General features: G+C 38.6%; 1 protein-coding gene across 11 annotated transcripts in view; it reads left to right on the top strand.

The window, feature by feature from the left end:
• LOC137384241 (myocardin-like) overlaps positions 1-12,472 on the top strand; it is a 755,068-nt gene that overhangs the window by 463,497 nt on the left and 279,099 nt on the right. For 10 of the 11 annotated variants that reach the window (XM_068057971.1, XM_068057968.1, XM_068057973.1 and 7 more), the window contains one exon: positions 2,575-2,820. In XM_068057971.1, coding sequence (XP_067914072.1) covers positions 2,748-2,820 — 73 coding nt within the window. In that variant the 5' untranslated portion in view covers positions 2,575-2,747. Of the gene's footprint in view, positions 1-2,574; positions 2,821-12,472 lie in introns of those variants that run through there. The other variant, XM_068057974.1, reaches the window with a different exon arrangement.

Below are 12,472 nucleotides of genomic sequence, written 5' to 3'. Positions count from 1 at the left end.
TTCTTAAATGATAAAACATGATCCCATCTTATCACAGATTGATTTATGATACCTGTGCTGGCCAAATGTAGAAGAGCATAACATTAAATCGTAAGAGGGTGGATTACAAAGAGGGAAGTCAGTTCCAGAGGTTGACCATTCAACACACAACATTTTGGACAAAGTTTTATTATCGCTTTGAATGCTGGTGCTGGATAAATAACAAATACTGTAATAGGATTAAGATGAGTGTTAGTTAAGTGCCTATACCTGAAAGTTAGACGCATTTAGAATGAAATGGTAGATTTAGAGGCACACATGATGGCAGAAAATTGTGACATTATGGGGCATCTTGTGAGTGACATGCAGCTCTTCTGTGGGGTTCCTTGTTTGGCTTCAGTGGAAATGCAAATCTGCAGAGGTTTTAAAGGCACTGTAATAATGCTGTTCGACCCACTTGTTTAACTGCTCACCACACTGTAATGAGCTTAAGCCTGTAAAAGTTGGTAGAACAGAAGCTTCTAATGTTTTAACCATAGAACCATAGAAAAATTGCGGTACAGAAGGAGGCCATTCAGCCTATCTTGTCTGTGCTGGCCGAAAAAACTAGCCGCCGAATCTAATCCCACCTTCCAGTACCTGGTCCATAACCTTGCAGGTTACAGCACTTCGGGTGCATGTCCAGGTACCTTTTAAATGAGCTGAGGGTTTCTGCCTCCACTGCCGATCCAGGCAGTGAATTCCAGACACCCACCACCTTCTGGGTGAAAAGGTTTTTCCTCACGTCCCATCTAATCCTTCTACCAATCACCTTAAATCTGTGCCCCCGGTGATTGACCTCTCCGCTAGGGGAGACAAATCCTTCCTGTCTACTCTATCTAGGACCCTCATAATTTTGTGCACCTCAGTTAAGTCACCCCTCAGACTCCTCTGTTCTAAGCATTGTTCTGATTGGCTCAGCTATGGAAAACCGATTGCCCCTATAAATGCTGCATTAGCTCACAACCATAATGGCAGCATTCCTGCTTTTTATTTTAATAAAAGAAGGGTAGTTTGAAATAATTGTTTGTGTGTTTGATTTTGCGGTGCTATCTACAGTTTATAACAAGTTTAAAAATGCATGTAATCTGACACATGAAACACAAAAGTCATTTTTCAAAACTGTGCGGATGCATGCTTTGACAGGAGGTATGTGTCAGGAGCACAGCACAGAGAACTGGTGAGGTAAACGTTAAAATGAAACATTGAAGCAAATTAATCTATGGAAATCAATAGATAAGATCAGTGGGATGAAACCCTAACGATATGTTTTGTGGATTAATGACGGAGCTCTTAAAATGTACAGAAATAGAGAATGCAGTGGCGTTAATATTTATGGCTAGCTGGAGACTGCACAAGACCCGCTCTTGGAACAGTCTATAAATTAATACGTTGGCAACAAGTCTTGAAGTGAGGCACGTTCCTCTCCTCTTAAATGTGTTCAGGCATTTCAAATAAAATGTAATCAAGCTATGTGGAAATTGTAAATTGACTCTGAGCACAATAACTGAGACTACAAACAAAGTCAGCGGACTTGAAGTTGAAGCTATGAGCTTTCATTTAGCACTGAGCAGCAAAGAAAATGTGCAGAACAGTTCTATGAGCAGCAGGAAGAGAAACAATAGTAACATATTAATTTGTGATTCTTGTTAGAGTACCTTTGGGCATGAATAACATGCTTCCTTTTAACTACTTCAGCTGGAGGAAGATGCAATTCGACAGTCCTATGTCAACCAGTAGGGGGGGGGGGGGGGGAAAGCAGATCCAAAGGATGTTAATGTGCTGTGACTAGCAAACATTAAAAGGTACAGGCATCACAGAATTCACCATGACATATTGCCTCAATTTCCAGAAGCGCACAAAGCAAGGCATGGCAGCAATATGATACTGACAGCATTCTGAGAAATTTAAGATTTTGAAGATGTATTTCACTTAGAATCCACCTGTTTGTGAACAGCCAATCACCTCTTTAAGCATTTGGTCTAGAGATTTATAAACTGAAAATGGACACCAAGATCTATAAATACCAGAAGCCCACTGCATCAACAGAATTGTGGTAAGACAGAACTTCTATCCACCTGCCTACCCTCACCCTGTCCCAATTCCCAACCTAGGAATTATGGAGGTTCTAAAGTGTATTTATGTACCTTATGAGGTGGAGATACTTGTTTATCAGGTCACTAGGATTTCAATGAATTTTCATTTGCAGCAAAACAAACAACAGAATAATTCCACCTCCCTGTTCTACCAGCTGTCTAGTTGTGGACTTGACAGTTTGATTTTCCATTATCTAATTAACATTTGGAATGCTGAGTTCTATTATTATGCCACTTCAGTCCACTGATTGGGATAGTGTGGGGTTAGAACCTGGAGCTGCTTACGGGATAGTTGGTGGTGGGTGGGAGAGAGTAGAAAAGGTATTGTATAAATTAAGCAGGAACAAAAAGGTTAACTTCTTCCAAGGTATAGACAATGTATTTTATTTTTGAAGACGAGACAAACCACAAGGACAATGCTGAACGGCCCAATAATTTTTGCATGCACTTTATTTTGCAGGTTGGCTTAATTTTAATGAATTTTGTTGAGCCGAGTAATTCAAAGTGGAGCAACCAAAAGAACCAAATCCCACTCCTAGCAAGTTGAATGGAGTGACCAAACATGAGGGCGTGGACCAGAATGGTGATCCAGTTCATCAGAAGACTGAAATTTGCAAACATAAGAGTGACTGTATGACCACCGAAATGAAAGATCTATCTCTACAGACAGATCGACGACTACCACCTCTCAGTGAACGAAAGAATGGTAGGCTCTGTTTTGTCTTAAATAGAGAAAGGCATAAGTGAGGTGTTGCATTATAATTGTTAGCCAGTAAGAGAATAGGCTGCACGTGGATTAGTCTTAGATTTTGTCAATACAGAATGAAACAATATTCAATAGCCCAAGAAACAATTGTGCTTACCAAGTAATTTTCTCATCCTGAAATTTCAATGAAATGGAAGAATTATCTGCACTATACTCCAAAACATCTGCAACATACCGAATTGAACTCTTGAAACAGCAGCCATCAACTCAACAATTAATTAGATCCTTCCAGTTTCAAGATCAGCTTTGGTTAAAATAGCAACTCTGCACATAGTCCTCTGCCATGGTTATTTTCTTAGATTACTCAAATTAGAAGTTGTCAGGTGTTTTTAAGGTAACCGTACTAAATTACAAACTGTTCTCCTGTCAGAACAAATATCTGATATACTATATTTGCTCCTAATTGCATCTAAATTACTGAGTTTGGTTAGAAATTCTTGTGGATCACTCTCTTTTCCTTTTTTAATCAGTGCAAATGTATTCTTCAGGACTTAATGCTTGTTGCTTAAGGCCCTTCATGTACAATTAAGTTATCTTCAAACTGGTGTTTTACCATTGACATTTGACATATGTTATAAATCTATTAGATATAAAGGAAGTTATGGGGTGTTGCCAGGTTAAGCTCTGGCATGTACCCCTTTATCTCCAGAGACTCCAGTTTGCGTGATGATAATGTACTCTTGCAGTATCTGTTAAAGTTCAGACAAAGTGCACAGTGTGTTAGTGAACCATCTTTTGGCAATTTGGTGCTAAGACCATTAGGAATGGAGGGAGAGAGGTAATAAAGTAGTTTTGAAGTGTTATCACTGTTGTATTAATGGAAAATGTGGCAGCCAATTTACACAGCAAGATCTCACACACAGCAGTGAAATAAATGAGCATGTAATCTGTTTTAATGATGTTGGTTGAGCGATAAATATTGGCCCAGAAATCAGGAGAACTCCCCTGCTCTTCATTGAAATAGTATCATGGAATCTTTTACATACACCCGAGAGGGCAGATGTCTTGGTTTAATCTCTTATCCAAAAGACAACACCTCCGACAATGCAACACTGAAGTGCTAGCCTAGATTAGTACACACATGTTTGGAGTATGACTTGAGCTCGCAAAGTTCTGACTCCGAGGTGAGAACACTACCACTGATCCAAGGCCAACACCTAATTATGTTGGCACATAATCCTTTGATGAGGAATTGCTGATCTCCAGGAGGCTGTATAGTGGAGAGACCTAGGCACTCTTCTCATCCCCATCCAAAAATATATCAGAGGACAGTCAGGCTGCATCACTTTCTTACACCTACTAGCAGCCAAGTCTTAATACTTGCAATTTGGATAGGAGAACAGTGTTCAGTGTGGGTGAGGGTGAATCTAAAGCAAAACAGAATATTTTTTGGGAATGGAGATTGAAAAATTAATAGTAGCAAATATAAAAGCCCTGCTGCCCTTTTTACACCCATCTGATTAGACTTTCCATTGAAGTCAAAAGTACTATAAAGTTTTCATCGCCTGACATCTAGTTTTCATAAGGGCCTTCAGTTTCCCTAAGTAGTGAATAATACTAGTCGAAAGTGCAGGAATGGTTTTACTTTTGTACTAAATTTGGTAGCTGAAACCAGCAATGCTGCAGTATCACCTGGTTAAAGGGTCACTGGAAACATTTCTGAGGTTGTAATTGCAGAGGAAGTTAATGTTGCAACTACTTGAGCTTTATCTAATCAAAATGTTTTAAGGACTTAAGCTTCCTCTGCTAATGTGTGTCACTGCCATTAACTGTTGGTGTCTATTTGTAACCTCCACTGGATATTAATGTGGCTGGAGTGTCCAAAGATAAATATGATGCAGCAATCTCAATATAAGCTCATTACATTCAAGACAAAATTTTATATTTTAGTATATTCTTAAATGAGTTACTAATAAAAAGTTTGCTGGAGCTTATTTATCCTTTAAAATTCCAGCATGTTATATGCAGGAACAGAGACAATTAATGGCACAGAAAGGCTCAACTCACATCATAATTCAGGGCTTAGAATTTAACAAATTTTATTATCCAGTTGTTATGTTACCTGTTAAATGAGAACAATACAACAACAAAAAAACTTAGTCCATGCTGTTATACATAAATATTTTTCTCAAACCCCTTATACATCTGTACTGTCATTAGCAATGAGTGCAAACTGGCATTTGAATTCAGACAAGGTGGCGTAGAGTGTCAGAGCTGCAGTCAGGACACAGCCCTGCAGCTGTGATTCCCAACAGGATGAACTTCCCAGTCTCCATAGGAAAGGAGGAAAATTCAGAAAATCAGTCACCCTTTCAGACTCGCATGCATGCATCCAACGTCTTACTATAGATCCAGCTTTTTGTGTGCAAGGGAACACAAGACGAATGAGAAGAGTAGTGGAAAGAGAAAGAGAAGCAATCTGAGCATCCACAGTATTTTGCTCTTGTTCAGTCTGAGTTCCACTGCCTCACTGATCTCAGTCATGTACAATTTTTGTCGCATTACTGAAATTGGATAGCAAGACAATGTAAATATTTCCAAAAATAATCATTAAATGGTTCAGATATTTTCCCAGCATCTTCAATTTCTTCACCACTTTTATTCTCGAGTGTTCTGACTTGCTAACTCTCCAGGCCTCTGAGTGATCAAGTGAGCAAGATCCCATTCATGGGCCAGACTGTTTGAAATTTAAGTTTCAAATTCAAAGATTCTGAGATTTAGACTCTCAAAATCAGATCCTAAATTAACTACAGAACCATAACATCATATAACACAGAAAAAGGCCAGTCAAACATCCAAATCTAATCCCACTGCTCTGCTCTACTCTGCTCCAGATGCTTATCAGCTTTTCCCTTAAACAACACAATGGTCTTTGCATCAACTATTCCCTGTTTCAAAGCATTACAACAACTCTCTATATAAGAAAATTTCACCTCACCTTGCTCTTCACTTTCTTGGTGACAGATTTAAATTGATGACTCTTTAGTCCCTGACTTTCCAACCAGAGAAAATACTCTATCCCTATTCGCCTTGTCAAAATTCCTTCAGAATTCTGGATACATCTAAGTGTTCACCCATTGTATCATTCAACTTCAGTTTTACCTCAACAAATAAATCTAATGGGATTACATAGATTTTGTAATAACTAGTTCTGGGATAGCTCAAGATTATCTTCTTGAAAGTGTGGGTGTGTAGGTTGAGGTAAGCATTTAAAATGCAATTAATTTGCAAAATGGAGTTAAAACTCCTAATCTATCTTTATTTCATACTTTATCATCCAAGTGATAAAGTAACTCTTCATCACTTAAGTTTGTTGAATGAGTCCATATATTTAAGCCTTGGAGAACTTTTTTTTTGGCGGTCAGAATGGAAATGTGTAACAAAAGCTAAAACATAGTTTCACAATGTAATATACAAGATTAGAGTATAAATACCCATGTGAAATATTAAAGAGATTACGTTTCATACTAACAAGTGTTTTCAGAATCTGAGTGGCAGTCAATAATGGTGAGAATGATGTAACCAAAGGTGCAGATAGCTTTGCTGTCCAGAAACAAAATGATATTCAAAAAGTTGTAATACAAGCCACTCAAAGTTCATGCAGACTGAAGAATTCGTCGCTTAACGGGGGTTAGTGTTTTACTTCAAAAGCTAATCGTATGTGTTTAAATGCCACTTAAATCCGAGAGTAATAGTCAAAGGAATTCCAGATATTGCATTTTGGAAATATTTTTAGAATATCAAGATTTACTTTTGGGGAGAAACATTTTTGTTAAAGTAATAACACAAGTGGCTTTTCTATGACAGGTCACAGAAATACAAAGAAGTTAAAAGTCATTTTTTAAAGCTTTATTTCTACTGGACCAAAGGCTTTTATGTATAAGAGTATGATATTTTCAATCGGGAACTCAGGATGGTAAACATGTTTTATGATGATTTCACATCTTTTAAATTTTTTTTTGAATATTCAGTAAGTTATGTTTACGAGAGTAGCTTTCAAAGTTAGTATAGTCCATGTGTCGTGCTGCCTTGATTCAGACATGAATTCAAGCACAATGCAGGACATGAGCCATAATCTTTGCTGACACTGCATTGCAGTGGTGAGGAAGATGCAATCTTTAGGATTAAGTGTTAATCCATGGTCCCATCTAACTGATCAGATGACCAGTTGATGATGCTATTTGGAGAAGAAAAGGAAATTATCTTGTTATCCTGGCTAGCTCTCTTCCCTTAATGAGCACCAACAAAAAAAAAACAAATTTACCTCACTTGCGGTTTCTGAGACTTTGTTGTATGCAAAACAGCTGCCATGTTTGCCTACTTAACAACAATGACTGCACTTCCAAAGTAGTTAATTGGCTGTAAAGTGCTTTGTGACATCCTGAGGACCTGATAAGGCACCATATAAATGTGAGTTATTTCCATCTCAAAAAATATGAACATTTGTTCATGTGGTACTCAGTGGGATTAAGGTGACAATGTAAAGCCTTAGGTATACACTAAATCGTTCTTGAGTTTACTTGTTCACTACAATACACTTGGATTCCTTTACACCGTATTAGGAATATCGCCACACAATTGGCATTATCCTCTCTGGACAGGCAGGTACTCTACTTTGCATCATTTGGCACAAAATTAGATCTTTTCCTTAACCATTCTGAAGGTATGATTGAAAACAACTAGTTATATATCCTACTGGGAAATTAAAGATTTTCTTGGCCTTTTCATAATTCACCAATTGCAGTATTTGCAGGTTACTGCTATAGATTGTTTAATTCCACCATTGAGTTTTATAGGAATTTCAATTTTATTTTATCTTGAACGGAAATCTCAGTCTAAAAATGTGTGGGATTTTTGACACATTCCTGCCATAAATCAGGTGTGAGTGCAGTGGAAGGCCTGCAAATTTGACTGGGATCTGGATACTCTGACTCCTGGCCTCCACTGTAAGAATCCTCAGTGGTTCAATTGGGACAGAATCTCAAATTCTGCCCAAAACATGAACACCTGTGTTCGCGATCTTTTCAATAAATATGTACAGTTCTGGTCATGGTAAAGTTTTACCCTATATTCAAATAAAATCAAAGATTTTTTAAAGTTCCTTACATACTGACACCCACCACCACCTTCCCCACCAACTCTTCCTCCCCAGCTAAAAACTGCCCATGTGCAGATAATGGCTGAGGTATGGTCAAATAGCCTGTTGCCCTTCACTGTATAGGCTCACCCACTTAGACAAGATGCAAGAAAACTGTGAGTACCCATGGAATCGTACTCTGGTAGAGCCTCAGTGAATCATACCCCAGCTGGGTTCAGTGCCTTCAGGATTGAAGGAAAAATAATTGAAAAAGTATAATTCTAACTGTTTCATTCTACAGCTCTCCATAGTGACACTGCTTTCTGACTATTCCGTTTCATCGCTTTTGTTTCATGGGCATAATTTATAGACAGCAGCAAAAGGTGTCAGATTCAATCAGCTCAAAATTTTAAAAAATACGAAAGCCAGTCAAGGCCAATAGGGCTGATTTTAACTCCCAGCGGGAGAGCACAGCAATGAGACCTGGCATAGTTGAACCACTGGGACTCATTCCTCTGCCACCGGACAAGCTGCTCGGCCATTTTCAGCAGAAGGTGGCGGCTGGCCAGCAGAAAAGGATAAAAATCAGGAGGCCCATGCAAAGGCTGCCTGCCAGCATCAGCAGAAAGCTACTAGCAGCAAGGTAGGCCCAGGAAAGGAATATTGCAAAAGTCTCATGGCTTAGGGTAGGAGGGTGAAGGGATGCCTCCAGTTGCAGAGACCTGTACTGGACTTTCCTGTGACAACCCTGAGAGAGTTGCCTGCCCGCTATGCAAAGTTTTTTGTGACATATCTTAGTCACAAAGTCAACCTTTAGTAAACCAGATCCTTTGTAAAAAGTTGCAAAGACATTTAATACACAATGCTAACAGATGTGAATTATTCAAATTGTGTTAGTTAAGTTATGATTACTATAACTCAAACTAAATTTCTGCATTACTTGGTAATACGTAGACCCTAACCTCTGTGACAGTAACAGCAATAAAGTGGGTCAGTGAAGGATTAACAGTAACATTAAGAGTGAAGAATGCTAACAATTGCCAGAATTTCTTGAGGGTGATTTAAAGAAAATTCTTGCCTGATTTTCTAGTAGCTAAAGTTAAGCGATTACATACATCTGGTTGTAATTGCAGATTATTTTTGAAATGAGATGTAGCTGTTTGTACAACTGCTCGTAGGTTACTGAATGTTTCTGTTAATGAGGTTAATTTAAATAAAATTAGACAACACTACACATGACCACAATGGTTGAAGTGGAAAATTGTGATTTTACATTGAGTAAATGGATGTGATTGGACAATGAGAACTTCTTAAAGCCATCCGAGTTTATTGTTTTGTTTCAAGGCTGCCTTCTTGTTGCAAGTCAATTTCTGGCAACCAAATCTTAGACAAAGTTGATTAAATTATAATTAAGACTTGACACATTTATAAAACTGGTAAACAGTGCAATTAGGTTGATTTTTTTTTATTTTCTGAAAACATCAAAAAGTCTTCAGCCATGCAACGATTTCCAGTGCATTGGACTGAACTCCAATCATCTGCATCGCGAGTCTGTCTGTTATTTTCTTTTACTTATTTGCACTCTTGAGGAGATATGATGAACTCATTATACACTCAAAATCATTATGACGCAAACAGACTGATTGAAAGTCTTTTCTGTAATACTTTACTATGATTTTGCCTCAAAGCAATAAAACATTTAACTAATGGTAAAGGCTTAGTTAAAACTGAAAAGATCTTTGTTATTTCCTCATATTCTATAGCATGTGCTGTTGCCATTCAAAACTCGTACAATAAAAAAGTTTTAAAAAAGTAATGTGTATCCTATTAAAATGTAACTCAAAGATTAATCATGAGTTAGTTGTGTATAATGTTTTGGGTTTGTCTGAATTGAGTTTTTATTGAATTGATCTGTAAATATAATCTCAAATTGTATTTGTTTATCTTTCAGCTTAAGTGTCAAAGTAGCTTTACAAACATCAAAAACCTGAAGCCTCATTGTATGTTTCACAGGTTTACATGAGTTCCAGATGTTTTGACTCATTTTGACATTGCCATGATAACAGTGAACAGTTTTATAATTTCTAAGAAATATCTAATGTTATTAATCTGTGTATAATTGAATTTCTGGTGTTACGTCATACTTCATAGCTAAGCCATCATACTATTTAAGATATATGGTAAGAGCAAAATGGTTCATGTCATCTATAGTTCTGAATGTTACTTTCATTTTGTAAAATTCTATTTGTCATTGTGAAACTGCAAATGGTGAGCATTGTCCTGAAGCCTGTGTAGTCACAGATTGATGCCCCTGTAGAAGTCAACACTACAGCTCTCTGAATATGTGTGATGAATTTTATGGCTTCAAATGGCCAGTGAATAGAGGTTACAGTGGAGGGAAAACTTATTTTCTTATCCAGTGATTTATATCTGAAGTGTTTGGTCAACATCCGATGAAAATGTTTGACAGAGAGTTGTGTTGCTGTGATGGGTGAAATATTGGATACTTTACTCAACAAATTAAACTTCACTAAAGTGTTGGGGCCAGCCTACTGTTCTGTAAATCTTTGTAACATTTTCTTTGTTGTAATCATCAAGATAAGCTTGAAGCGCAGTATTAATGCAATGTTTTTAAATATCTTGCTTCATAAATGCCTTTATTTAGACAATTGGTCAGTTGATTTTCGGGTACTTTGAGGCACGTTCTCTCATTCCAAGCCCAGTAGAGCAATGCAACCAACAAGTCTGAGCCTTCAGTTATAGATGGAACCTATTCTAGCCACAGTACTTCCCGTCTCGTTTGCAGACGTCTTTGAAGCGGAGACATGGACGGCAAGTGGGTCTGATACCAGTGACAAGCTCACTGTACAATGTGTCCTTGGGGATCCTGCCATCTTCCATGCTGCTCACGTGGCCAAGCCATCTCAAGCGCCGCTGGCTCTGTAGGGTGTATATGCTGGGGATGTTCGCCGCCTCGAGGACTGCGTTGGAGATATGGTCCTGCCATCTGATGCCAAGGATTCTCCGGAGGCAGCGAAGATGGAAAGAGGCGCTCTTGGCTGACATACATTGACCAGGCCTTGCTGCCATAGAGCAAGGTACTGAGGACACAGGCTTGAAACACTCGGACTTTTGTGTTTTGTGTCAGTGTGCCATTTTCCCCCACCTTATTGGCCAATGTCCTGTGACATTGACCACAAGTCGTGGGAGTCAGTTGCCAGTGATCACCAGAGCTGGCAGGCAGTCATAAAGGCGGGGCTAAAGAATAGCGAGTCGAAGAGACTTAGCAGTTGTCAGGAAAAAAGACAGAAGTGCAAGGAGAGAGCCAACTGTGTAACAGCCCCAACAACCAATTTTATCTGCAGTGCCTGTGGAAGAGTCTGTCACTCTCGAATTGGCCTTTATGGCCACTCCAGGCCCTGCTTCACAAACCACTGACCACCTCCAGGCGCTTACCCATTGTCTCCCGAGACAAGGAGGCCAAAGAAGAAGAAGAAGAATTCTAGCCACATTTCACTGACTGAATATTTCCAAAATGCAGGTTATGTTATGTGTGATTAAAAGAGTGATCCAGACTGAATTACTGAGGCTAAATTGCACACAAAATGTTGCAATGTGATCTAAGAGCTAAACTGAAAAGGATTAAATTAAACAAAACACTAATTATACACAAGGAATAACTGTTGTTTAAATTAAGTTTTCTAATTGAGAAAAATGTCATTAATATAACAGAAATTATATAATTGTATTTTGCTGGTTATATTTATGAGGGTCTCAGCTTAAACTCTATGGCCTAGTATTCTTCCATGAATGGTAAATGGTCATCACTGTCGAGTAGGTATGCCTGCTAACTATTGGTGTAATTTACATTAATACTAATAATCCAGTGGTGGCCTACAGTGTTGAGTGTTAATGTCAAAAACGCACTTACTGTATGGGGTATTGGGGATCATCTGTGTGGTAAATGTTTGCAGCATGTTCAGGAAGTTCCAAACATATGAACAGTGACAGACCCACTCGTCAATCCACCCTGTCCCATACAACTGTGATGCCTTGTGCATCATAATATGACACTCCCTACCCCACCCAAAAGCCATGTGATCTCCTGGAAGACATGAAAAGCCAGATAAAAATATGGGCCAATAAGAGAAAATGATCTGAAGTATTCCTCTCCAACCCCCAGTCACACGTCCAGGGGACCACTTGGGCCTTGATTAATTTCATACAGTGCCTACCTTTTCCACAAGGTGATCTCCACCCCAGCCAAAAGCAGAACCAGCTCTCGTTTGAGGGAATTATGTTCATCATCTTCCTTGAATAATATGCCCCCTGCCAATCACACACATTAAATGCCATTTGATCATGCACCTGGAATCCTGTAAAGTAAAATTCCAACAAATTACTGCTTACATTGCGGGAGAGGGTGAGAATGGAAGATTGTCATTGTTAGCTCAGACTATTTCCAATTTTCCAGTGCTACTTGTAAGAATAAGCCATTACTGTCAGGTTTATCTG

This window comes from Heterodontus francisci, chromosome 26 (assembly GCF_036365525.1).
Source record: "Heterodontus francisci isolate sHetFra1 chromosome 26, sHetFra1.hap1, whole genome shotgun sequence".
NCBI classification, from domain to species: domain Eukaryota; kingdom Metazoa; phylum Chordata; class Chondrichthyes; order Heterodontiformes; family Heterodontidae; genus Heterodontus; species Heterodontus francisci.
The sequence above is the reverse complement of the archived record's forward strand: the minus strand, read 5'-3'. Positions and strand labels throughout refer to the sequence as shown.